Source organism: Ambystoma mexicanum, chromosome 2p (genome assembly GCF_040938575.1).
Source record: "Ambystoma mexicanum isolate Mex_15411 chromosome 2p, UKY_AmexF1_1, whole genome shotgun sequence".
Taxonomy (NCBI): domain Eukaryota; kingdom Metazoa; phylum Chordata; class Amphibia; order Caudata; family Ambystomatidae; genus Ambystoma; species Ambystoma mexicanum.
In genome coordinates this window covers 806,715,700-806,738,644 of record NC_090923.1, presented here as the reverse complement: position 1 = coordinate 806,738,644, position 22,945 = coordinate 806,715,700, and the positions used below count along the sequence as shown (strand labels likewise).

General features: G+C 48.4%; 1 protein-coding gene across 1 annotated transcript in view; it reads left to right on the top strand.

The window, feature by feature from the left end:
- AKT2 (AKT serine/threonine kinase 2) overlaps window positions 1-22,945 on the top strand; it is a 1,087,541-nt gene that overhangs the window by 655,192 nt on the left and 409,404 nt on the right. Inside the window, exon 8 of the mRNA XM_069644479.1 lies at window positions 6,766-6,834. Within this exon, the coding sequence (XP_069500580.1) occupies window positions 6,766-6,834 (69 nt within the window). The remainder of the gene's footprint in view (window positions 1-6,765; window positions 6,835-22,945) is intronic.

The window sequence follows — 22,945 nt, the reverse complement described above, 5'->3', positions numbered from 1 at the left end:
AGTGGTCACAATTCTCAGGGAGAATGTTAGATCTCCTACTAATTCTGGACAGAGTAGCTTGAGACCTTCATTGGTGGGCCTGTCGGGAGAACATCTTAAAAGGAGAACAGTTTTGGCAACCATGGCCGGAGATAACAGTAGTTGCGGATGCTTCACTCACAGGGTGGGGAGCCCAGGCCAACAACTTGACCATCAGCGGTCGTTGGTCTCCATCGGAGTCAAGACTACACATCAACCTATTGGAGCTGCGAGCGATCAGACTAGCGCTGGAAGCTTTCCGGTCATCAGTACAGGGAAAAAATGTCCTGATAATGATGGACAACACAGTGGCCATGCACTACATCAACAAAAGAGGAGGTATAGGGTCACTGCCACTGTGCAGAGAGGCAATGCAGCTCTGGTTTTGGGCAATTAAAGAAGGAATCTCTCTATCGGCAGTTCACCTAGCCGGAGAGAAGAACTTGCCAGCGGATGCTCTCAGCAGGCAGAGCAGTCTCCCACGAGTGGGAACTAGCTCAGGAAGTCCTTCAAGAGATCTTCGCCCTTTGGGTAACCCCTCAAGTGGATCTGTTCACCACCAATATCAACAGGAAGTGCATCAGTTTTGCTCAAGGGAATTTCCTCCGAGAGGAGCTCTAGGGGACGCGTTCGTAGTGGACTGGGAATATCCACTTCTGTACGTGTTTCCGCCAGTCCCCTTCATTCCTCAAATGATCAAGAGGTTGAGAAGATTCTGGAAACCCCTTATCCTATTTGCCCCGGATTGGGCCAGGAGAACATGGTACCCAGATCTTCTAGACATGTCCATCTGCCCTCCGATTCGTCTTCCGCAAAGAGAGGATTTTCTCTCGCAGAAGGGAGGTCAGGTTCTCCATCCGGATATCGGAACCCTCAACCTTCACGCCTGGTTTCTGAAAGGTTGAGATACAAGGATTGGGATCTCCCGGATGACGTCATGAAGGTGTTGCTGTCAGCCAGAATGCCAGCAACAAAGACTTTATACCGCTGCCGTTGGAACAAATTTTGCAGCTGGTGTAGAGAAAAGCATATTGAACCCTTTTCATGTAATACACCGATGGTGTTATCTTTCTTGCTTTACTTAGCAAATTCAGGTCTCCAAGTTGGTACGATCAAGGGCTATCTCGCAGCGCTGTCAATCTTTAAGCACACTGCTGAGGAGACTTCATATTTCAAATTACCCTTAGTAATTCAATTTCTGAAAGGATTAACTAATGTTCATCCCCCAAAACCTTTTCAAGTTCCATTGTGGGACCTAAACCTAGTCTTGAAATTTCTGATGGGTACTCCATTTGAACCACTTCATTACTGTTCATTAAGATTTCTCACTCTTAAAGCAGTTTTTCTAGTGGCTCTAACTTCTGCCAGAAGAGTGAGCGAATTACAAGCTCTATCTTGCAAACTTCCTCATACAATCTTTCATAAACATAAGGTTGTTTTACAAGTGAAGCCCAATTTTCTCCCAAAGGTGGTCTCTGAATTCCACATTACTCAGAAAATAACTTTCCCTGGATGGGGAGGAGGATGGAACGAGGGTAAAGAGGAAGAAAGATTACACAGGCTTGGATCCAAGGCGTGCCTTAAGCTTTTACATTAGCAGACTTGCAAGAATCAGTCGAGCAGAACAACTGTTTGTGGGATATGCAGGGTACAAATTAAGTTTGCCAATTACAAAACAAACCATTTCAAGATGGATTATTTTAACTGTTATAGAATATAAATTGGCAGGAAAAGAGCCCCCTCAACATCTTAAGGCTCATTCAACCAGGGGTATCGCAGCCTCTTCGGCTCTCCAAAGAGGAGTTCCAATTAAGGACATATGTGCGGCTTCACATGGTCGTCCGCACACACTTTTACCACATTTTACAACCTTGATTCCTCCTCTAGCCGGGAGACAAAATTTGAAAAAGCTGTTGCATTCTGTACATCTTTAAAGGGAAACATTTCATTTTTACTCCCGCCTCCTCTATATTCTACTGCTATGGAGTCTATCAAAGATAAGGAATATTTCGGAGGACACCATCCCTTCGGAGAACAAGTTACTTACCAAACTGGTAATGTTCTTTCGATGGGATGTTCCTCCGACGTATTCCTTATGGCCACTCCCATCCATCCCCGCAGTAAAAGTCCCTTGTAGTTGCAGCTTAAGCTCCTTCAAGGTTACTATCCAATTCATGCAAAGCAAATCTAAACTTCAAAACGGAACTGAGCAACGGACGCTGCGCGATTCTATTTGTACTCATGATGAAGTTGGCCCCGATACGGAGGCTGTCGAGGGACACTGACTTGAGGGACGTCAAAGCGCAGTACCCTCTACTGGAAAAAATTTCCGAGGCCAGCAAGCTGGAATGGATTATATCAAAGATAAGGAATACGTCGGAAGAACATCCCATCGAAAGAACGTTGCCAGTTTGGTAAGTAACTTTTTCTACTGTCCTAGAGATAGACAGGCTAAGGCTTATAGCACTATCCCAAAAAGGCTCAAGCAGATAATCACATTATTATCCTAGAAGGCACAAGCTGTTAATCAAAGTACTATCCTAGAAGGTGAAGCAAATAATTACAGTACTATTCTATAGATGTGCTTTCTAGATGTGCATCTGGTCAGTACGTGGTAATCTCTAGGGTGCGGCGCAGTCTAGTAATGACAGCACTATCCTAGAAGACAGAGGCTAATAATCGCAGTAGTATCCTGAATTTCACAAATTAATAATCACAGCCCTATCCTAGAAGGCAGAAGCTAATAATAACAGTAATATGTTCTTAGGCAAAAGCTGATAATCACAGTACTATAATAGAAAGCAAAGCTAATAATCGCAATACTATCCTAGAGGGCAGAGACCAATAATCACAGCACTATCCTAGAAGGAATAGGCCACTAATTACAGTAGTATCCTAGAAGGAACAAGGCAATAATCACAGTATTATCCTAGAAAGCAGTGTCTAATAATCACAGTATTAGTCTATTTTGGTGGTTTCTGGATGTGATTCAATTCAGTATGTGGTGAGCTCTAAGTGTGCTGTGCAGTCTAATAGTCAAAGTACTACCTAGAGGAAAATGCTACAGATCACAATACAATCCTAGAATGCACAAGCTAGCAATCGCAGTACTGTCATAGAAAACACAGCTAATAATCACAGTATTATTCTGTTGCGGTGGATCCTAGATGTGATTTAAGTCAATGTGCAGTGAACTCTAGGGTGCGGCAGAGTCTAATAGTCCAAGTAATATCCTAGAGGGACAGGCTATTAATCACAGTTCAATCCTAGAAGGCAAAAGCTAGTAATCACAGTACCATCCCAGAAGGCAAACCTAATAATCGCAGTACTATTCTGTTGCAATGATTTCTAGATGTGATTCAGGTGCGTATGCGGTGAACTCTAGGGTTGCGACGCAGTCCAATAGTCCAAGTGCTATCCCAGAGGAACAAACTGTTAATCACAGTGCTATCCTAGAAGGCGGAACTAATAATTCTAGTACTGTTCTATTGCAGTGCTTTCTAGATTAAGATTCAAGTCAGTATGCGGTGAACTCTAGGGTTGTGGCGCAGTCCAATAGTCCAAGTACTATGCCAGAGGAACAGGCTATTAACCACAGTACTATCCTAGAAGTCACAAGCTCGTAATCACAGTACTATCCTAGAAGGCGGAGCTAATAATTATAGTACTGTTCTATTGCGTTGCTTTCTAGATGCGGTCCAAGTCAGTATGTGGTGAACTCTATGGGTGCGGTGTAGTCTAATAGTCCAGGTACTATCCTAGAAAAGCGCAAGCTATTAATCACAGTACTATCCTAGAAGGCACAAGCTAATAATCGCAGAACTATCCTAGAAGGCATAAGCTAATAATCGCAGTTCTATTCTAGAAGGCACTGGCTAATAATCGCAGTACTATCCTAGAAGGCACTGGCTAATAATCGCAGTACTATCCTAGAAGGCACAGGCTAATAATCGCAGTACGATCCTAGAAGGCACTGGCTAATAATCGCAATACTTTCCTAGAAGACGCAAGCTAATAATCGCAGTTCTGTCCCAATGTGTAAACGTTTGTTATGCACACCTCCTACCTTATTTGTCACTGCGGGTTGACTGCTGGCTACTGGCTTCCCTTGCTGAGACCTGTAGACAGTTTAGAACCGCCTTTGTAGGAGCCGTCCTTTGCCTTGGGGCCCTTAGACGCAGGGGCTGCAGGGCAGAGGGCTGCCCTGGGAAGGTCACTTATGATTGTCCAATACTCCAATCAGGGATGGTGGGCAGGCTCCGCGGCCGGACGGAAAGCATGCCAGGGAAATGAATGCTGGGAAGGGGGCAGGAGGCAAAGGGTGCACACAGACGCTGTGGGCTGAAACGGGGCCCACAATTCAAAATGTACAGTTCCAGGAGGGTCGCTCTATCCGATATGCTCACCTGTTCCAAGAGCAGGAAAAATCTTACAATAGGGTGCTGGAGGGATTACTTGGTATCCCCTTTGTCTAGTTTCTCATTTAACATTGTTATGTTTCCTTTCTACAATTAATGGCTGGTGGCAGTGGTTTACTTTTTCCTACCATTGTGTGTTTTTACCGTGGGCTGCAATTGCAGTTACAGTAAGACACCAATGGGTGCCCATTTTGTCAAAATGGCCCTGGTCTTCTTTTTAACCATTTCTTGTTTGAAAGGTCCTTCTTGAGATTTACTCTGCATGCCAAACAAGGTTTGGTCCCTTTGTTTTTGTCTTTGGCGGTATTCACTGGTATAGCCCGCCTCTGGCTCCAGCATGTCTGGCAGAGGCAGGAAGTGAGGGAGGTGCCTGAAGCTCTATCTGCTTAATCACCTTGGCTACAGGAATGCACCCAAAGGTGATTGGCCGGCTGGCTGTCCTTGAAGGACAGCCACCCTGCTGTGTGATTGACAGCTAGGCTGAGAATTAATGGGAACGACTTGCATAAAAGACGAGATCATTTGCAAGGAAGGCAGAGTCTTCCACTGGACGAAGGAACCAAAGAACTTGAAGAAGAAGCTTGCTCTAACCTCCTGGACCGTTGGTTTGCCCGATGAAGCCCTGCTGCATTGCTGAAGCTGCAAATTTCTAATCGACTAGAGAAGCCCTGAAAGGACGGCTTCTCCCCTTGGGTTGGTAGGACCAATCGGCTCCAAGACTAACTCGACTGAAACCCATCTCTCCAGTGGCTGTACTTATTTGCTGCTGCAGGAACAGAGTGCCAGGGGACAGGAACAACAGAATTGAGTGCATCATCTTTAAGCCGGAAGCGAGCTCCACTAAGATCCTCTGGACCTCCTAGAAGCAGGACTGACCAAGCCTGAGCCACCTTCACATAGTGCTGGACCCCAGAAGCAAGGATAGTCAACAAGATGTCCAAGTCCAAGTACCTCAGTTGTGCTATTTGCGAGTAGCTGAAACTGCAAAGTGCTGCTGATCTGAATTGCGCCCATTGCTCCCGCCAACCTTTGAATTGTAGTGTAGTCCCCAGACGTCCTCCCTCTTGTCCCCACAACTGAGGCCCAGGAACAACAGGATCTGCAGGACTACAACAGGAACAGATGCCAGCTGGAACCTCTTCTTCAGACTCACGGTACTGTGAACTAAGGGGTACTTACCTCTTGTTGTGCGTAGCTTGCTTGCTCTCACTGGAGACTTGCATTTGCTGCCATTTTCAGAGTTGCTTGCAGTTTTGCCCTTCACAAGCCTCCCAGCTTGTGGCCCAAGAGTGATTTCTTTTTACAACAAAACTCTATCATTGTGCAATACTTTTGTGAAAATCGGTGCCTCAGCTCCCCTAGACTTCGCTCAATTGACATTGGCTGTCCTGGCTCCCTGATGACTCTTCTTACCATCCGACTTTGTGTTGATCTGTCCTTCCAAAAAGTCACTTATTTGCATAGCTGGGAAAGGGTTAACCAACATTTACTTTTGAGGAATTCTAAAGTGCTTACCTGTTGGAGAAACTTGTTAACCATTGTATCCTTCCCTACCCTTTTCCTTTTTGCCACAACTTCAGTATTACCATATAAGTGTGAAAAGTGATATATTAATGTCCACAGTGTCCTAACTACTGAAGTCACCTAATGGTGTGGGCATATCTGTGTGCCATCCCAAAAGGGTATCTACTTACTTTATTGAACTGAAAGAGTGTATTTTAAGTGTTGCATGTTGCTCCCTTCTAAAGAAGGCAGATTTTAACTGACTGTTAAATTAATAAATCATTATTTTAATCGAGAGACCTTTAGTATAAGTGTTCTTTGAATACCTGTCACTATGAAACTCTGTTGCAACCCTACAGCTCAAATTGACGGCTCTTGGGATAAGTCTGGCTGCTCAGTCACACTACCAACTTGTGTAGTACAGGCCTATACCAAAGGTTGGGTTACGTATTGCCAAGAGGACAAGGCTGTTGTAGTCTTCCACAAGGTTACTACATACAATCTTGCCTAACAATAGTTTTAACAATAGTTTTATAAAGCCCCTAGACAGACTTTAGAAAAAACTGTCTCAACACTCACTAACTGTGATTCACAGTGAAAGAACAGAATGTTTGAACAGTCATCACTTGGGAGAAGACCATAGTATAATATTTTGCTATGACCTACTGACCACCTACAACCACTGCAATACAAACCTCTTTTTATAGCTATAATTATGGGTGTGGTAATGAGACAGCATGTGCATCATTCCCATTCTAGTATCTAGTGCTTCAGGCTCTGGGTTTGGTATTCAGTATGGGTAATTGTTCATTATTTTCTATTCCAGGCTCTGAAATATGCTTTTCAAACAAGTGACCGGCTTTGTTTTGTCATGGAGTACGCAAACGGTGGCGAGGTAGGCGTTTATCTTTGTCTGTTTTCTCTCCTTCTGATCATATCTCCTTCCTTCAAACTCTTGTGCCCATACCTAGACCTCTGCCACGCTTTTACTACTTTGAAAGGTTTGAAAACTTGTGTTAGAATGCTGCACCAAACAGCAGTTAAGGAAATCATACACGTGTAACGTATTACAAATAGTTTTTTGTAAAGCACACTTTTACATTGACAAATAACTAGTGCCGTAGTTTTCTGATTTTTACACTAATCGTGCTAATGTACACAGACAGCTCAGTTCTATGGGCATGCACAGGCATTTATTTTGAGATGCTTGTATTAAAATGTGTTCATCTAAAAAGTTGTATGTAATGTCATCAAACTGCATTTATTGTTCTGAAGTACACCATCCAAACAACAAGCACTTATGTTGACAAATTATATTACAGGTGAACCTTGCAACACCTTGACCGATTTATTTGCAAGGAGGTTTCACTTTCAAAGAGAAAGGATTGTGTATTTAGCTAAGTGTTCATGTGATGCCATCGGACACCACACTCGAATCACAGTTAAGAAGTGCAGTTTGAGGTCATTTTGGAAAAGAGAGAAGTGAATGTTCTTTTGTTCAATTATCCTATGTCAGAGCCCAGAACAGTGTCGTTTTTGAGAGCAGACTAAGTGTATTTACCAGGATCACTGAGATTCTGAACTAAAGTGGATCACCCTGTTGACACACGTGGATCATCTCCTGCGGTAAGCTTGCGAACTGAATGCAGGATCTCGCATTCGGATCAAAAATAGACTTCTCGGGGCAGAACACATGCCAGTAATGGGGCCAAAAGAAGCCTACTACGAATAGAAGAAAATTGTGGGTAAACTCTGCAGACATTGGTGTAGTTGTGTGGCTTTTGGAATGAGCCAAACCTCAGCAAGAGCAATGTGAATCTAAAAACGTGAAGGGAATTCTGCCAGCCAAGTTTTATAGACATTAGTGAAATTTCATCTCACAGCCCAAAATGCACCATTTCCAAAGTATAACTTCTTCAGGTAAGTTTATATAGAAAAGCATGGATTGGGTTGTGGTGGTGATTATAGAAGGTTTCCGAAGTTAGATAAAAGTTCAGTAAAGGTCAGGCAAGTACTCGACTTAATCTGACAAAGTAAGATAGGCCTAGGGAAGGATCCTTAACCCAGATTCCACCACCAAATGTAAGGTGAAAGTTCAGGTAAGGGTAAAGGGTAAAGGTGTAAGGTCAGTTAGTTAAGGCTATGACATTATGCCCAATACAACCCTATTGCGAACAGGGGGAGACAGAAACAGGTAGATTTAACTTCCCCCTCCTCCCCTTACTCCCATTCCTCCAGAGAATACTGTATGTGTTCTGGAATCAGTTGGCAACACAATCTTTTGCACTTGGTCCAGCTGAGTAAGGGCCAAGGTCGTAGGTACAGAGATCACTTTTGGTGATGGGAATTGTTAGTTTGTCAATTGCACTGCACAGGAATCTGTTCAAGTCAGTTTCCAGTTGAAGACCCAAAACGATGAAGACTTCTGCAGTGCAGACTCCCTCAGGGGCACCTCACTGGATTTGAGGAGTGTTCCAACGAGGGTCACCGCGGTCAGGTGGCGATAGGCCATCCGACAGCTGTGAACACAGGAGCAGCGCAGCACAGCTTCTCTTGGAGTGAAACGGCTGAAAATGCAGCAGCAGGCGACTTGCGGCATACGATTAACTTTAAAATAGATTTCTAAAATTAGCCTGTGGGGTGAGGATATTGGGAGCCCTCCCTTTTTATGTTAAACAGGGAAGATACTGAGAGGTTAGCCAAAACCTAATCAAGGTAGGTCAATGAGCAGTCTGGGCATAGTCTCAGGAATAGTGTTTGAGTGGTCTAGGACTCCAATGAGTCTACACAGAATAACATCAAAAATTCAGGTTAGTTAGTAAGTATATATAAATACAATTATTTATTAGGCTTGTAGGAACACTCAACATAAAAAGAATCAGAGGCAAGTAATGCAATAAAAACCCATAGTCAAGTCAAACAGTTTTTTGGGGCACTGATTCGGACAGAAGATTGCCACGTCTTCCCCTCCGACGAGAGGGTTCAAAACATGTTGTTCCAAATCCCTCCATATGTAGCCTGTCACCGAAAAACCATATGGAAAGGCATGAGAGTACTGGGGAGGATGGTATCCTGCATCTTCCTGGTTTCACACGCCCTTCTGCACATGTGCCTCATGCAGGAGTGGCTCTCGAGGCAATGGTGTCAGGCAAGCAGTCAGTGGGACAATCTAGTGATTGTCTTGAAAGCCCTCATTCAGTCTCTGCAGTGGTGGTAAAAGGAAACCCTAAAGGGGAAATCCTTCGCCACCCCTGCAGTAGAAGCCACTCTCACCACAGATGCATCTGTAGGGCTGGGGGGTTGGGCACACCTCCTCCTACAACAGACAGAGCATGACATGTGGTCTCCATCAGTAGCATCCAAACATATCAATCTGTTGTAATTACTGGCAGTGTTCAAAGCACTGAAAGCCTTCCAAACACACTTACAGGGGAAGACAGCTCTTGTCCTCGCAGACAGCACCACAACATGTACATTCTGAAGAAACAGGGGGGCTCTTACTCTACAGGGCTATCCATACTGTCCCAGAACATTTGGCAGTGGCTACTCAAACACATGTTCCTTCTAACACAACATGTTTCAGCAGAACACACACTTCTGTCAGTCTCTCGATAACATGGTCTGGGAGATTTGCCTATGCTCCCATAATATGCGACTTCTTAACAGGATAGTGCAAGATGCACCAGGAACAAGTTAAGCTGATCCTGGTGGCATCAGTGTGGGCTTGACGGTCATGCTTCTCTCATCTCATGAGAATTTCATTCTCCCAGGAAACTTCCCTGCCCATACAACATGCTGTCACAAGACCTAGGGAAAAGACTGCACCCATGCCCCGAACACTCAATTTAGCAGTTTAGCTCCCGAAGTCATAGTTTAGGCCCCTCCAACTACCTCAGAGATGTATGGACATACAGAGAGGCATGGAAACCTAACACCAGACATTTTTACTCCGATAAGTGGAAACGTTTTGTCAGTTGGTGCAACACTTAAAACATCAACCCTATTCATTGTTCACCTAAAGCTATAGTCCTTTATCGATCACACCTCTGAGATTCAGGACTTGTTTTCAACTCTCTAAAGGGCCACCTTGCTGCTCTCTCTGCGTACACCACATCTCAGAGCAAGGTTTCATGGTGGAAAATTCATGTAATTAAGGCATTCATGGATGAGGTAAAGAGACTTTGCCCTCCTATTTCTAACCCAACTCCCAGATGGGATTTGAATGTTGTTCTCACAAGACTAATAGGACCTCCATTTGAGCCAAGGCATAAGGCCAGTCTTAAGGCCCTTACCTATGAGACTGCCTTGCTAGTGGCCATCACCTCTACAAGGAGAGTTAATGAACTGCAGGTTCTCAGTTCACGACCCATTTGTGACCATTCATACGAACAAGGTGGTACTGCGCATACACCCACCCTTTGCGCCTAAAAAAATGTCTGCGTTCCATGTGAATTAATCCATCAAACGTCCAACTTTCTTTCAGAATCCCACCAACATAACTGAAAGAAGCCTCCATACACTAGATGTTAGGAGAGCAGTGGTATATTACCTTGAAAAGACAAAACCACTAAGAAAGACAAGCTGTCTCTGTTGCTGCTGGTAAAGAAGAGGACCCTGTCTCTAAATAAGCTATTTTGAATGGTTTGTGTTCTCCAACGTATTTCACATCTTTGACATGTAATGTCCACAGCTGTGCTGCTTCGGAAACTTTTCGGCAGAGGGCGCCCTGCGTCGTTGGCGGCGGGTCGATGACCCTCGAAGGTCTGTCGAGGGTGAGGTCACCAGATGTTATAAGTAGGACGCATAGCGCCCATAGCCTCTGTTTCATTTTTTCCACAAACATGTTTGCTTCAAGAACTCGGCGCGCCTTGTGTATTTTCTTCGACCCCTCCGACTCTGCGTTCTGGTTTTAAGACATGCCGGGACTGTAAGTCCAAGATGTCCATCACGGACCCACACAGTATCTGTTTGTGGTGTCTGGGCGAAAGCCATGATACCGACTGCTTGAAGTGCCATTCGTTGTCTGCCAAGGCCTTGCAGGAGCGTAAGGGGAAATTGCAGGTAGGTCGGATTTCTAAGCCCTGTAAAACCAAAAAATGGACGGGTGTTTCCAACGACGATTTGAAGGGTGGCTCTCCCCGTCGGAGGAAATCATAGGGATCTCGGTCCCGGAGTGGGTGCCGCCACTCGTCCACTTCTAGGCACTCCCGGAAGCGGCGTCACCTATTGCCTTCTCGGTCCTCGTCTGATGATGACTCCGCGAGGAAAGTGGCTTGTCCCACTAAATCCTCGACTCCTGAGGAATGGGAGGCCTTTAGGGAGCCAAATGCTGGTGATTTTTTTTTTTCTTTCAATCCCAGGACACAGTTCCGTCCGCGCCTTCGGTGGAAGCCGGCAGGGAACAGTCTCGGTCCGATGCTTGCATGCCTTCGGGCCCGGGCGTTTGCCCCATAAGCATCGGGAGCCGTCGAGGTCCCGTTCGGACAAGGTTCAGGTGGATCGCCAGAGACGTGCCAGATCCAGGTCTCTGTCTTCGTCCCCATCGAAACCGACAAAATCTGGGAAGGTGTTGAGAGTGGCATCGACACCATCTGTCCCGTGTCCTTCGAGTGTGGCTGTGGGGGCTTTGCCTTCGGGTCGGCCCTCCAAGCCGTTGGCGCCTTTGTCGACGCTTTTTGCCAAAAATGGCTGGAATTTGCCAGGGGAGGCCCCTGTGACTGTGGATAATCAGAGAAAGGCTTAATCCAAGACTGTGAGGCCTGTAGGGGACTCCAGGGATGCTCTTATCCCTAGGAAGGAGTTCTTTCATTCTCTGCATGATATTTGGGTATGAGGAGAGATCTGATGTGGAATTGAAGCCTGTTTGAAACTCCTGAGGCTCCTGACTTGGTCTTTTCGGAACACAGTCAGTTGGAGGATTTGAGACAGTCGATACATGATGCCAGTGGCCTGGACACATCTTCTGAGGTGGAGTTTGGGAGGCCAGAGCCTGGGGCTCATGCTGAATCCTCCTATAGGAGGTTGATGTCGAGGATCACTGAGTATTTAGGGTGGTCCTGCCCTCCAGTTGATTTCGTTCAGGATGACCTGACAGACATTTTAGATCAGGGTCCGCCCACTGACCCAGTGTTGCCTTTTTATTTGGCATTGCAGAAAAGGGTGGTGGCTGCTTGGCAGTCCCCGGAATCGCTTCTGGCGGTCAGCAAGTTGTTGACTAAGAAATACCACCCATGCAGTAGCGACGCCGGCTACCTAGCCACTCACCCCACTCCAGAGAGTTTGGTGGTTCAGGCAGCCACGGCCACCTCGAGGCAGGCGGCGTACCCTTCCATCCCTCCTGATAGGGACGACAAGCACTTCGATGGTTGGGCATGCAAGGCAGAGGCGTTGCTACGGGGGAGCTAAGGGGGCTATAGCCCCTGGTCTTTTGGTTGTAGCCCCGGATTGAATCTCAGGAGCTACAACCAAAAGGCTAGCTAGCCCCCAGTCCCAACTGTTCCGACATTAGTATAGCCCCGGGTCTTTTCCAGACCTAGCCACACCCCTGACGTAAGGTATTTTCAGCTGGGAGGTTGGCGCTGAAGTTGGTCAACTACACCTGTTCCTTGGCAAGATTTTCACACACTCTTTGGAATTGTCTCTCTAACGGCTGAGCATATTCCCGAGGGGGAAGAAAGGGATGGATTCCTTGCTCTTGTGCAAGATGGCAAGGACGCCATGTGCAAGTCCCTTCAGTCTGGGTTGGACACGGTGGATAGTGTTAACCGGTCCATGGCTGCAAGCACCGTGATACGCAGGTTTGGGGGTTGCGAACATCTGGTTTTGATCTGGGTGTGCAAGTCCGTCTTCTGAACATGCCCTTTGATGGCTGTCATTTGTTTGGCAGCAAGGCTGACGAGAGCCTTGAGAGGTTGCAGACCTCAAAAGCTTCTTCTAAATCTTTGGGCGCAGCTGTGCGTCAACCACTGCCTTTTCGTCCTATGGGACAACAGTGGAGGTAGGGGGTGTTCCTTTCATTACTACTCCTCTTTTGGTAGAACTAGAGGAGCCGCTAATCAAAGGGGCCACCGTAAAGGTACCCTTGTTGGACGGGGAAATAGAGGTGCCAAAGCCGCTCAGGCAGCTGCCTCTTTGCCTTCAGGCGGTGCCATAGCTGCTCCAAAACAATGAGGCCAGGTTCCATTGTTCGCTGGTTGGGGGCAGACTGCCTCAGCATCTCGAAGAATGACGAGCTATTACTTCAGATGCGTGGGTTCTGGAAACAATAGCTCACAGCTACTGCCTTCCCTTCCTAAAGCAGCCTCATGACAATGCACCAGGGAATCTCTCTTTGAAGCTTCTGGATCCGTTCGTTTTGCAGGAAATCTTGACCCTGCTGGAGAAAGGCGCGATAGAACCAGTGCATGTGGCGGAGAGGAACAAGGAATGGTGCTCTCCATATACTCCTACTTCCTGTCCCCTTTCCTCCATACTTTTGGGATATTCCGTCCTGTGAGACGGGACCAGAGCACTTTTGTAAAAAAGCATCAAATTGAAAATGTGTCCTTCTCTTTTTATGCGGGGTTCCGCGCGCGGCCGTAACCCCGCCCTGCTTAGCTCCGCCCTGCGCATCCCCCTTCAGTCCTTTTCTCTGCACGGTCGGGGATGGATGCACTTGCATCACCAGGAATAACTTTTTTCCTTCCCATTGTCCTCTCCTGCTCCGGTTCTGCGATCGCGTAGTCCTCTGTTTATACCGGATTGTTTGGGATTTGCTACTTGTTCCTCTGGCAAACGTGGTTTAGCTAGGGTGGATCCCCATTCTCTCTGCTTGGAGTGTCTGGGACCGGATCACTGCTGGGACTCGTGTTTCTTCTGTGACTCCTTTTCGGTCTGGGCACTTCAGCGCCATCTTCATCGGTGGGAGGAGATCTTCTAGAAGGTTACTCCATCGCATTTCCAACTCTTCATCGACTGAAAGAAGAGACGTCCGGTAAGTTCATTACTTTTTAGGGCACCCCGGCCGGGGAATCCTTCCCTCGGTCCTCCAGGTCCGGGAGGGGCTTCAAAAGCTCTGCTACCAGGGTTTTCCCTAAAGTGCCTCGCAGGCCTAATAGGTGTACCAGGGTTTTCTTTGAGGGTTTCCGCAAGGGGCCTGCCTATACCGGATCACAATCTGAGGTTCACCGATTAGGTGCTAATAGCCAGCATAATCGTGCTGAGGTGTTGGGTACTGGAGTTCGCTCCAAGGCCTCCTTGTCTGAAGCTTCCCACAAAGGCACCAGGGTGCGCCCTGAGGCCTCTGTTGAGGCTTGCTGTACTGAACCACGGTTCGAGGCCCCTCTCGGGGGAGCTATTAAGACCAGACTCTGTTCCGAGATCCTCTTAACGAGGCAAAGGTGTGTACCAACCGAACTGAGAGGCCTGTTAAGACCTTGTCTGTGAAGTGGATTCCTCAACTTTCCAGCGCTCGCAGAGTCACCGGTTCTATTGAGGAGGCACATGGAGAGGTCATTGACCGTAACTCCTCTGTTACCAGCATTGCTGAGGTTCCTCCTTTGCAGGCTAATTCAAGGGACAGGATGTCAAGTAAACATCCAAGGCCCCATAGTACCGGCTCTGCCGAGGATCCTTGTGTCAAGGCTAAAATTTCAGTCCAGTCCCTTGACCAGTCTGTGGAATCAACTGACGCAGTTCTCCTCCTATGTTTACAAAATGGCGGGCCTTTCCGCGTGGTCTACGGTGGCCATTTTCAAATTCTTCCCTCACACCCGCGCTATTGACGGCAGGTGCTGGGAATCTTCTTTTTGGTGGACCTTTTCCATGCAACCGTGTGAATCCGTTCCGCCCTTCCTATGACTGGCGTGCTCAGATGCCACTACTGCATACAGTCTCGCTTCCTGGCAGCCTCTTCATCAGAGGATGCATTTTTTCAGGATGTTTCAGTGACTTATACACACTGACCCCATGAGGGAGTACTTTAAGAGCCCTTCTTGTAGCTCTGTCACAAGGGATTCCCCCTAACAGGCATACCGGAGATTCCTCTGAGGGTTCTGATTGACCTGCCAGTACCGGACATTGTTCCGACGTTCACCATCACACTTCTAAAGTTAAGCCCAGTTCGACTGGGTGCTGGGATACCAGGGTTCACCCTGATGTCTCCATTTCTGGAGCTTTCCCCGCTGTAACCAGGTTGAAACCTGAGGTTCCCCTTGTGGAGGCTACAGTCTATATCAACAGATCTGAGAGGCCTTCTCTGAGGATCTTGTCGGTGAGGTATTGTCCTCAACCGTCCCATGCTTAGGATTGTGGTCTTACTGGTTCCGTCGAGGGGGCAAAGAGGTGGGGTCACGGATCGCATTCCCTCTGGTACCGGCTTATCAGAGGGTCCTCCGTTGGAGGCTAATTTTGCGACTGGTTCGAAGATGTCGACTAAGCATCCGAGACCACCCAGTACCGGCTCTGCTGAGGTTCCTTGTAAGGCTAAAGTGTTACTTAAGCCCCCTGACTCTCCTGAGGAGGCAATTGCCTCATCTACGCATGTCTCTTCAGGTGGCGACAAAATGGCGGCCCAATTTACACGGCCTACGGTGGCCATTTTGGATACCTCCTTACACCTACATTCGCAAACGTCTGGTGCTGGGAGCATTCCTTTCCGCAATAGTAACCTGTTCTGCCCTTCTTTGACTGGTGTGCGTGGGCTGTGCTGCCTCATACTGTCTCGCTCCCTTCTGCTTTCTCCTCTGATCTATGTGGACCCGGCCCCGGGTGGACCCTCCTGGCAACCATCCTCCTAAACCCTCGGCTGAGGATGAGTTTTTTGGGAAGTTTTAGATGCTCATGCACTCTGACCCTAGGAGGAGGTATTTCAAGTGTCTTTGCACTCCTGTACCATCCCGTCCCCAGCGGCTCCGATTCCGTTTTTCTTTTAAAACCTGAGGTGGTAGGCGTGGAGGACCAGTCTTCTGTTTCCGCCTCATTGGGATGATCCTTAGACGGATGAGGATGGCGATGAGCAGCCCCGCTCGGTGAGAGTATTCCATGACTGGGAGGGGCTTGTGTAGCTCTGTTAGCAGGGATTCCCCTGAGGTGCCTCAAGGGCCTAATAGGCACACCAGAGTGTTCTCTGAGGGTCACTCTAGAGGACCTGCCAAAACTGGACGTGGTTCCAAGGTTCACCATTTGGGTGCTAAGGTTCAACTCAGTTCATTTTTGGCTCTGGATACTGGGGTTCGCCCTGAGGTCTCCATTTCTGGAGTTTTCCACACTGATACCGGGGTACGCCCTGAGGTCTCCGTTTCTGGTGCGTGTCACACCGAGCCACGGCTCGAGGCCCCTCTTGAGGGAGCTATTTGTCTCGGGTTAAAACGCAAGGTTCCTCCTAAATACAGTACCAACAGAGTCGAGGGATCCTCTAAGGGTCCTGTCGGTAGGATACATTCCTCAACCGTCCCACGCTCTGGGTGTGGTGGTACCGATTTTGTCGATGTGGTAAAGAAGGTGATCAGCAGCAGGCCTTCCAGTACCGGCTCTGCCGAGGTTCCTCCTTTTGGAGGCTAATTCTGGGTCAGTTCCTAGGATGTCCACTAAACATCCTAGATCTGCCAACACCGGTGCAGCCAAGGATCCTTCTTTCAAAGGCTAAGTGTTTAAGTCCCCTGACTCCCCTGAGGGGACAGTTGCCTCATTTCTCCTATGATGCAGTTCTCTTCAGGTGTTGACTAAATGGAGGCCCAGCCTCCTTGGTCCACGGCAGCCATTTTGGATACCTCCCTTACACCAACTTTCATGTCGACTGGTGCTGGGAGTTTTTCCTTTGGGGCCGAGCAGTTTTTTCCACGCTATGTGGACAACCGGGACCCATTTGTTGGTCCCGGCGACCGCTTCAGCTAAGGCCCCTTGTACACAGAGGTTAGGGTCTCAGACTCGGTCCTTCTCTGGGATCAGGGGGTTTCAGGGTCGCTGTGCGCACCGATCTGAAACTCCTGTTGGTAGCCCCGCCTTAAGCGGCAGCGGCAAGATGGTTGGTTTGTCTCTCGGCCATCGGCCTCCTCTACAGGGACAGATAATCTCCCTGCCGACAAATCACCAAATTATATTTTTTTGTCGGTCACACTACTCTTTGGTGGGAGACGAATCTCGTCTCATCTGGGGGCGTGGCAAACCATCACCGAAGACTGGTGGGGTTTGTCCATCGTTAAGGCGGGTTTTCGCTTGCTCTTTCCTCCTACCCCACCCTTCAAACCTCTCTTCCGACAGACTGTTCCCCTCATGGATCAAAGGAGGGGCTAGTACTGCTGTCCTTTCACAGTGCTCAACCAGGCTGCCCTGCTCACTATCTTCGATATTTCCGAGAGAAATTCAAGTTGATCTCGCCCTTGCCAAATAAGGTCCTCTCTTTGGAAGGGCGATTGACTCATTGTGGTGGTCTTCCAGGATGCATAAATGCACATTCTGACTTGGAGAATGCATATGAAATATCTGCGGTTCTCTGGAGCCTGCATATGAAATATCTGTGGTTCTCCGTGGGAGCAGAACACCTAAGATTCGGGTACTTTTTTTTGTCTTGGCTCAGCAAGACGCACTGGAAACTACTCTGAAGGGACCTGCAGCGGTCTCCAAATACCAGATCTTCTTCCAAGGTTCCCCATTTGTGGCGAAGACTGACCCCAGTTCTGCTTTGGCTTTGGATACCAGGGTTCGCCCTGAGGCTTCTCCATCTGGAGCTAACTGTACTTGGCTCGAGGCGGCTAGAAGACCAGGGTTAAACCTGAGGTTCCCCTGCTTGGGGCTAAATCGGTCACCAACAGAATGGAGTCCCTCATCGAGGCTCCTGGCTGTAAGCTAAATCCCTAAGCCTTTCCACGCACGCGGCCGTGGTGATACCAGTTCTGTTGAGGGGGCGAAGGAAGGCGGTCACGTACCACAGACTTTCCAGTACCGTCTCTGCCGAGGATCCTCCACTAGAGGATAATTCTGGGGAAGCCCCTGAAGTGTCTAGTAAACACCCTAGATCTGCCAGTACCGGCACTGCCGAGGTTCCTTGTTCAAGGCTAGGATGGCACGCAAAGCCCCTGACTCTCCTGGGGAGGCTATTGCTTCACTTGCTTCTGTGACGCAGTTCGCCCCTGGTGTGTAATAATGGCTGCCTTTTTGACTACCTCCCTTTAAAGTGAGGTTTTACATCAGCAAGCAGGGCGACACTCTCCTCTCCTTGTGGATCTTGTCATGAAAATTTGGGCTGGGCCATCCACTATATTGTTTGGCTCCAGGCTCCACACATCCGGGGCCACCTCAATGTGACCGCAGATTAATTCAGGCACCAGTCGGCATCGGTTATGAGTGCGAGATGAACAGCAATATCATCTTCAACTTTTCCAGCAATGGGGCACGCCAGAGGTGGTCCTCTTTGCAGCTTGTTGGTCATCATGGAAGCTTATGCTTTCCCCTCATTGCCTCCTACCTATTGGTCGCTCTGTAAACACATTGGCACTGTTGCCAAAGCAGCTACGTGGGCTTTCCCAACAGCTTTTGTGAAACATTACTGCTTAGACCTGAGCTCCAGGGCTGATGCTCAGTTTGGGCAATCTGTTCTCAAAATCTCTTTTAGTAAAGGAGTTCCACCCACCCGTTATTCTGTAAGGAGTGCTTGGTAATCTCCCAAAAGTATGGAGGAAAGGGGACTATGGACAAGGAGTAAGGTAGTCACTACAGTGAGTAACTTTATTTTTTGATTCCAATGAAAGATGGAGGACTGAGACCCATCTTGGACTTGCGTTGGTTGAACAAGTTCCTCAGGAAGGACAAGTTCAAGATGGTCACTCTTTCTCGGGTCCTTCAAGCCCTTCGACTTCAGGAATGGTTGGTGTCTCTGGACCTACAGGATGCTTATTTTCATGTGCCGATTCATCCAAATCACAGAAAATACCTGAGGTTTGTGACTGGCAACTCGCACTTTTCAGTTTCGGGTCCTGCCATTTGGATTGACCTCTGCCTGAGGGTCTTCACCAAGCTAATGGTGGTGGGGGCAGTGAATCTCAGGAGAGTGGGGGTTCATGTCTACCCCTACCTGGACGACTGGCTGGCGCATTCTCCCGAACAAGCTTTGGATCATTTTAGCCTCACCTGCCGCTCCCTTCACAAGCTGGGCTTCTCCCTAAATTTGTCGCATATGACACCTTTCCAACAGCTCCAGTACATCGGGCTGTGTTGGACACTGTTGGGGAGAATTCTCATAAATGTGCTTATTCCCTTCACCTTAGAGACCCCCAGAAACTTTGCTGGATTTTGAGGACTTGATTTTTTTACCTGGATAGAGTTTGAACCTTTTTTCCCACTCATATATTTTGATGTGTGTTTTACTCTTGTGTTCTTTGATTATGGTGTTTTAAGACCACTGCGTAGGCATCATCTTTTCATGTATGTTACACAGCATCCTCAGTGCAGTGACGCAGGGGAGCCTTTCAGGCTGTCCCAATGTTTAAATATCTTCCTTGGGATAAACTGTTTCCCAGGGAATGTAAAGTTACATTGACTCTACTAGTCTTTTTGAATTCCTAGACCCAGCTCACACTATCTTAGAATAGAGTGCTGGAGGGGTTACCTAGTATCCCCTATGTCTAGAAACTCATGTAGCAGTAAAATGCTACCCTTTCCTATCGAAATGGCTGGTGGTTTCTGAAAAGTTGAGATATAAAGATTGGCACCTCCCGGATGACATGATGGAGGTGTCGCTTTCGGCTAGGCGGCCGGCAACAAAAATCCCTGTGCCGTTGGCGTAGGTTTTGTGACTGGTGCAGACGAAACAATGTTGATCCTTTTCAGTATTACTTTCCGATGGTTCTGTCTTTCTTGCTTTCTTTTGCCCACAGAAGTCTTCAAGTGGGTACCATTAAGGGTTACCTGGTGGCGCTATCTGTTTTCAAGCGCTCATCTGAAGAATTTTCTTATTTTAAGATTCCTTTAATTTCCCAATTTCTAAAGGTGGCCACAAATGTGTTCCCTCCATCCCCTTTTCAGGCGCCGGTTTGGGATCTGAATCTGGTCTTGAGATTTCTGATGCGTGCTCCGTTTGAACCTCTGCACTCTTGTCTTTTACCGTTGTCTTTCAAGGCGGTTTTCTTAATTGCAGTTACATCTGCTCGCAGAGTGAGTGAATTGCAGGCACTTTCATCTAAGCCACCCTTTACTGTGTTCCACAAGGATAGGGTTGTTCTGAGGGTACATCCGTCCTTCCTACCTAAGATAGTGTCTGAGTTTCATCGGTGCCAGAAAGTGGTACTTCCTGCTTTCTATCTTCCACCTCATCCTGGTAAGGAAGAGGAGAGACTCCATAGGTTGGACCCCAGGAAAGCTTTGAGCTTTTATATTTCTAGGGTCAGGGTGGACGACCAGCTTTTTGTTGGGTACACTGGACACTGATTGGGCCAGGCTGTTACCAAACAGACCTTGTCCAGGTGGATTATTCTCACCATTTCTGAATGTTACAGATTGGCTGGCAAGGACCCTCCTGAGGGGTTGCGTGCTCACTCCACCAGGAGCATAGCTACATCCACTGCCCTGCAGCGGGGTGTTCCTATTAAGAACATTTGTGATGCTGCAACATAGGCTTCCATCCATACCTTTGTCAAGCATTACTCCCTGGATACTGTCCATGGTCAAGATTTGGCTTTTGGTAAAGCAGTGCTTTATTCTGCCATCTGATTGGGTATTCTAAAATCTTCTCCCTCCTCCAATCAAGGATACTGCTTTGGGAGTCTGTCAAAGATGTGGAATACTTTGGTGGACACAATCTATTTGAAGAACAAGTTACTTACCAACTGGTAACGTTCTTTTGACGATGTTCCTCCAACGTATTCGACATCGTCCTCCCAGCCTGCCCCTCTGAAGAATTTCTTATGCTGTTGCAGCTTGCGTTCCCTCAAGGCTATGTGCAGTCAAGCAGGCGTTGTGTTGGGGCAGGTCACACGTTGTGGAGGGAAAAAAATATGAACTGAGGCTACGGGCGCCGTGCATCCTACTTATAACATCTGGTGACGTCACCCTCGGCGGAGGCCTTCGAGGGACATCGACCCAACGCCGTTGACGCAAGACGCCGTCTGCCGAAAAGTTTCCAAAGGAGACTAGCTGTGGACATTACATTTCAAAGATGTGTAATATGTTGGAGGAACATCCAGTCGAAAGAAAGTTGCCAGTTGGTAAGTTACTTTTTCTTCTAAATGGATTGTTAAATGCATCCGACTGTCCCAAGAGAGATTTACGCTTTACGTCTAGAGCTCACTCTACTTGGGGTACAGGAGCTACTATAGCCTTTATGGCAAATGTTCCTCTTTATTCTCTTTGCAAACCAAACTACCTGAAGTTCTATTCACACTTCTCCAGCATGGGGTCTGGCATGGATTCACATGCTCATGAAAATTCCCCGTCGTCAGGCTGGGAATCCTTGGTAAAGAAAAAATCAGTATCAGTTTCGTTTCTGATCTGTCTTTCTCAGTAGTAACCAATCACTGGTCTCTGGGTCATACTGCCCCCAGCCAATGACTGCCTTCTCCCTAGGCCCCGCCTCTGGCAGCCATCTTCAGATTTTTACTGCACGCTCAAGTGTTGGGAGTCCTCGTATTTAGCTCTCGAGGTTTTGCTGCGTTTTCGCGCTTTTTCAAAGAGAATTTCTAATTTTTCGGTCAAATAGAGCCTCAAGCTCCACCACCTCTACATCTGATTAACGGGGATCCGTGTCGGATTTTTCTACGCCTCTCAAGGGTGAAGATTTTGTCGAGTTATGCTTCTTGGGGGATTCCAGAAGTTTCTGCGGCCTACCCGACCATGGCCCAGGAGAAAGGACGCTCGACGCCCGGAAAGCTGTTCAGGGTCTGCCCTGGATGCCAGCTACAGGATGTGTTCAAGGAGGACTAGCATTCGAAATGTCTCTACTGCCTTCATGAGGACAAAACGCACATGGAGAAGGACTGTGCGTTTTGCAGGAACATGTCGGAACGGACCATCGGGGACCGACACCTTCGTCTCTCCAACTGGCTGGAAGGAAGGAGTCAGTCAGGTGAGAAGAAGAAGTCTGAGCCGTCTTCTAAGTCCTGTGAGGGCGCCCCGGCGGCGGGGGCCCAACAGAAGGCAAAGCACCGCGAGTCCGGGGGCACCGGGTGCGCTGAACGGTCGGGCTCTTCGGCTGCCGGGCAGAGCGCACCTTACCCGGCACCATCAACCACGAGCCAATGCTCTGGTTCGGGGAAGAGGAAATCCGAGAACCCGGGTAAGCCTCTGGAGAGGCCCCAGTCGATCTCGAAGGATTCGGCCGAGGGGGAGCGAGGCGGTGACCCTCCCCCCCAAGGTGAAGGCCTCAAGCACGCCTAAGGCGGTGAAGGCTTTGATTCACCCGGCCAAGGCCTCTATCGAGGGAGTCGCGGCGGCCCCTGGCGCAGCCTGTGGAGGCTACACCAGTGGAGGTGGCCTCAGGGCCCAGAGTCTCCCTGCCTCCGCGGAGGGAAGCCTCTTTCAGACCCATCGAAAAGACCCCCGTGAAGACCCCGGCGGAAAAAGAGGGGGTGGGGGGTGGTGGCCATTGTGGACACAGACACAACATCCGAGGAGGAGTTGGCAGAAGTCCTAGAGGGCCTCGACGAGGGCGTCGAGGAGGCCCGTCCCCACGGGAGGGATCCGGACGAGGGTGACGATTAGAGTGACGGCGGCACTGGCGAGGGTCCTAGTTGGCCGTCGCTTCCGGAGCTGCAGGAAAACTCAGTGGCCATTTTGTTGGCGATACAATCCTTATGTTCAGAGATAAGGACGAGATTGCCCTTACCACCGACAGAGGACCCGGTATCGGGTCCGATGGAGGAACCAGAGCCGGTCCCGGCGGGACGCCCCCCGAACAAGAGAAGACAGATCCACCCAGCCCCGCCTTCTCAGCCCTTGCGGCCTGCTCGGCCTTTACCCACGTCCCCCGTCCCTGGGGATGACACGGGAACAGACACAGGTACCGACGACGGGACGGAGCTCCCATCACCAGCCCGGGC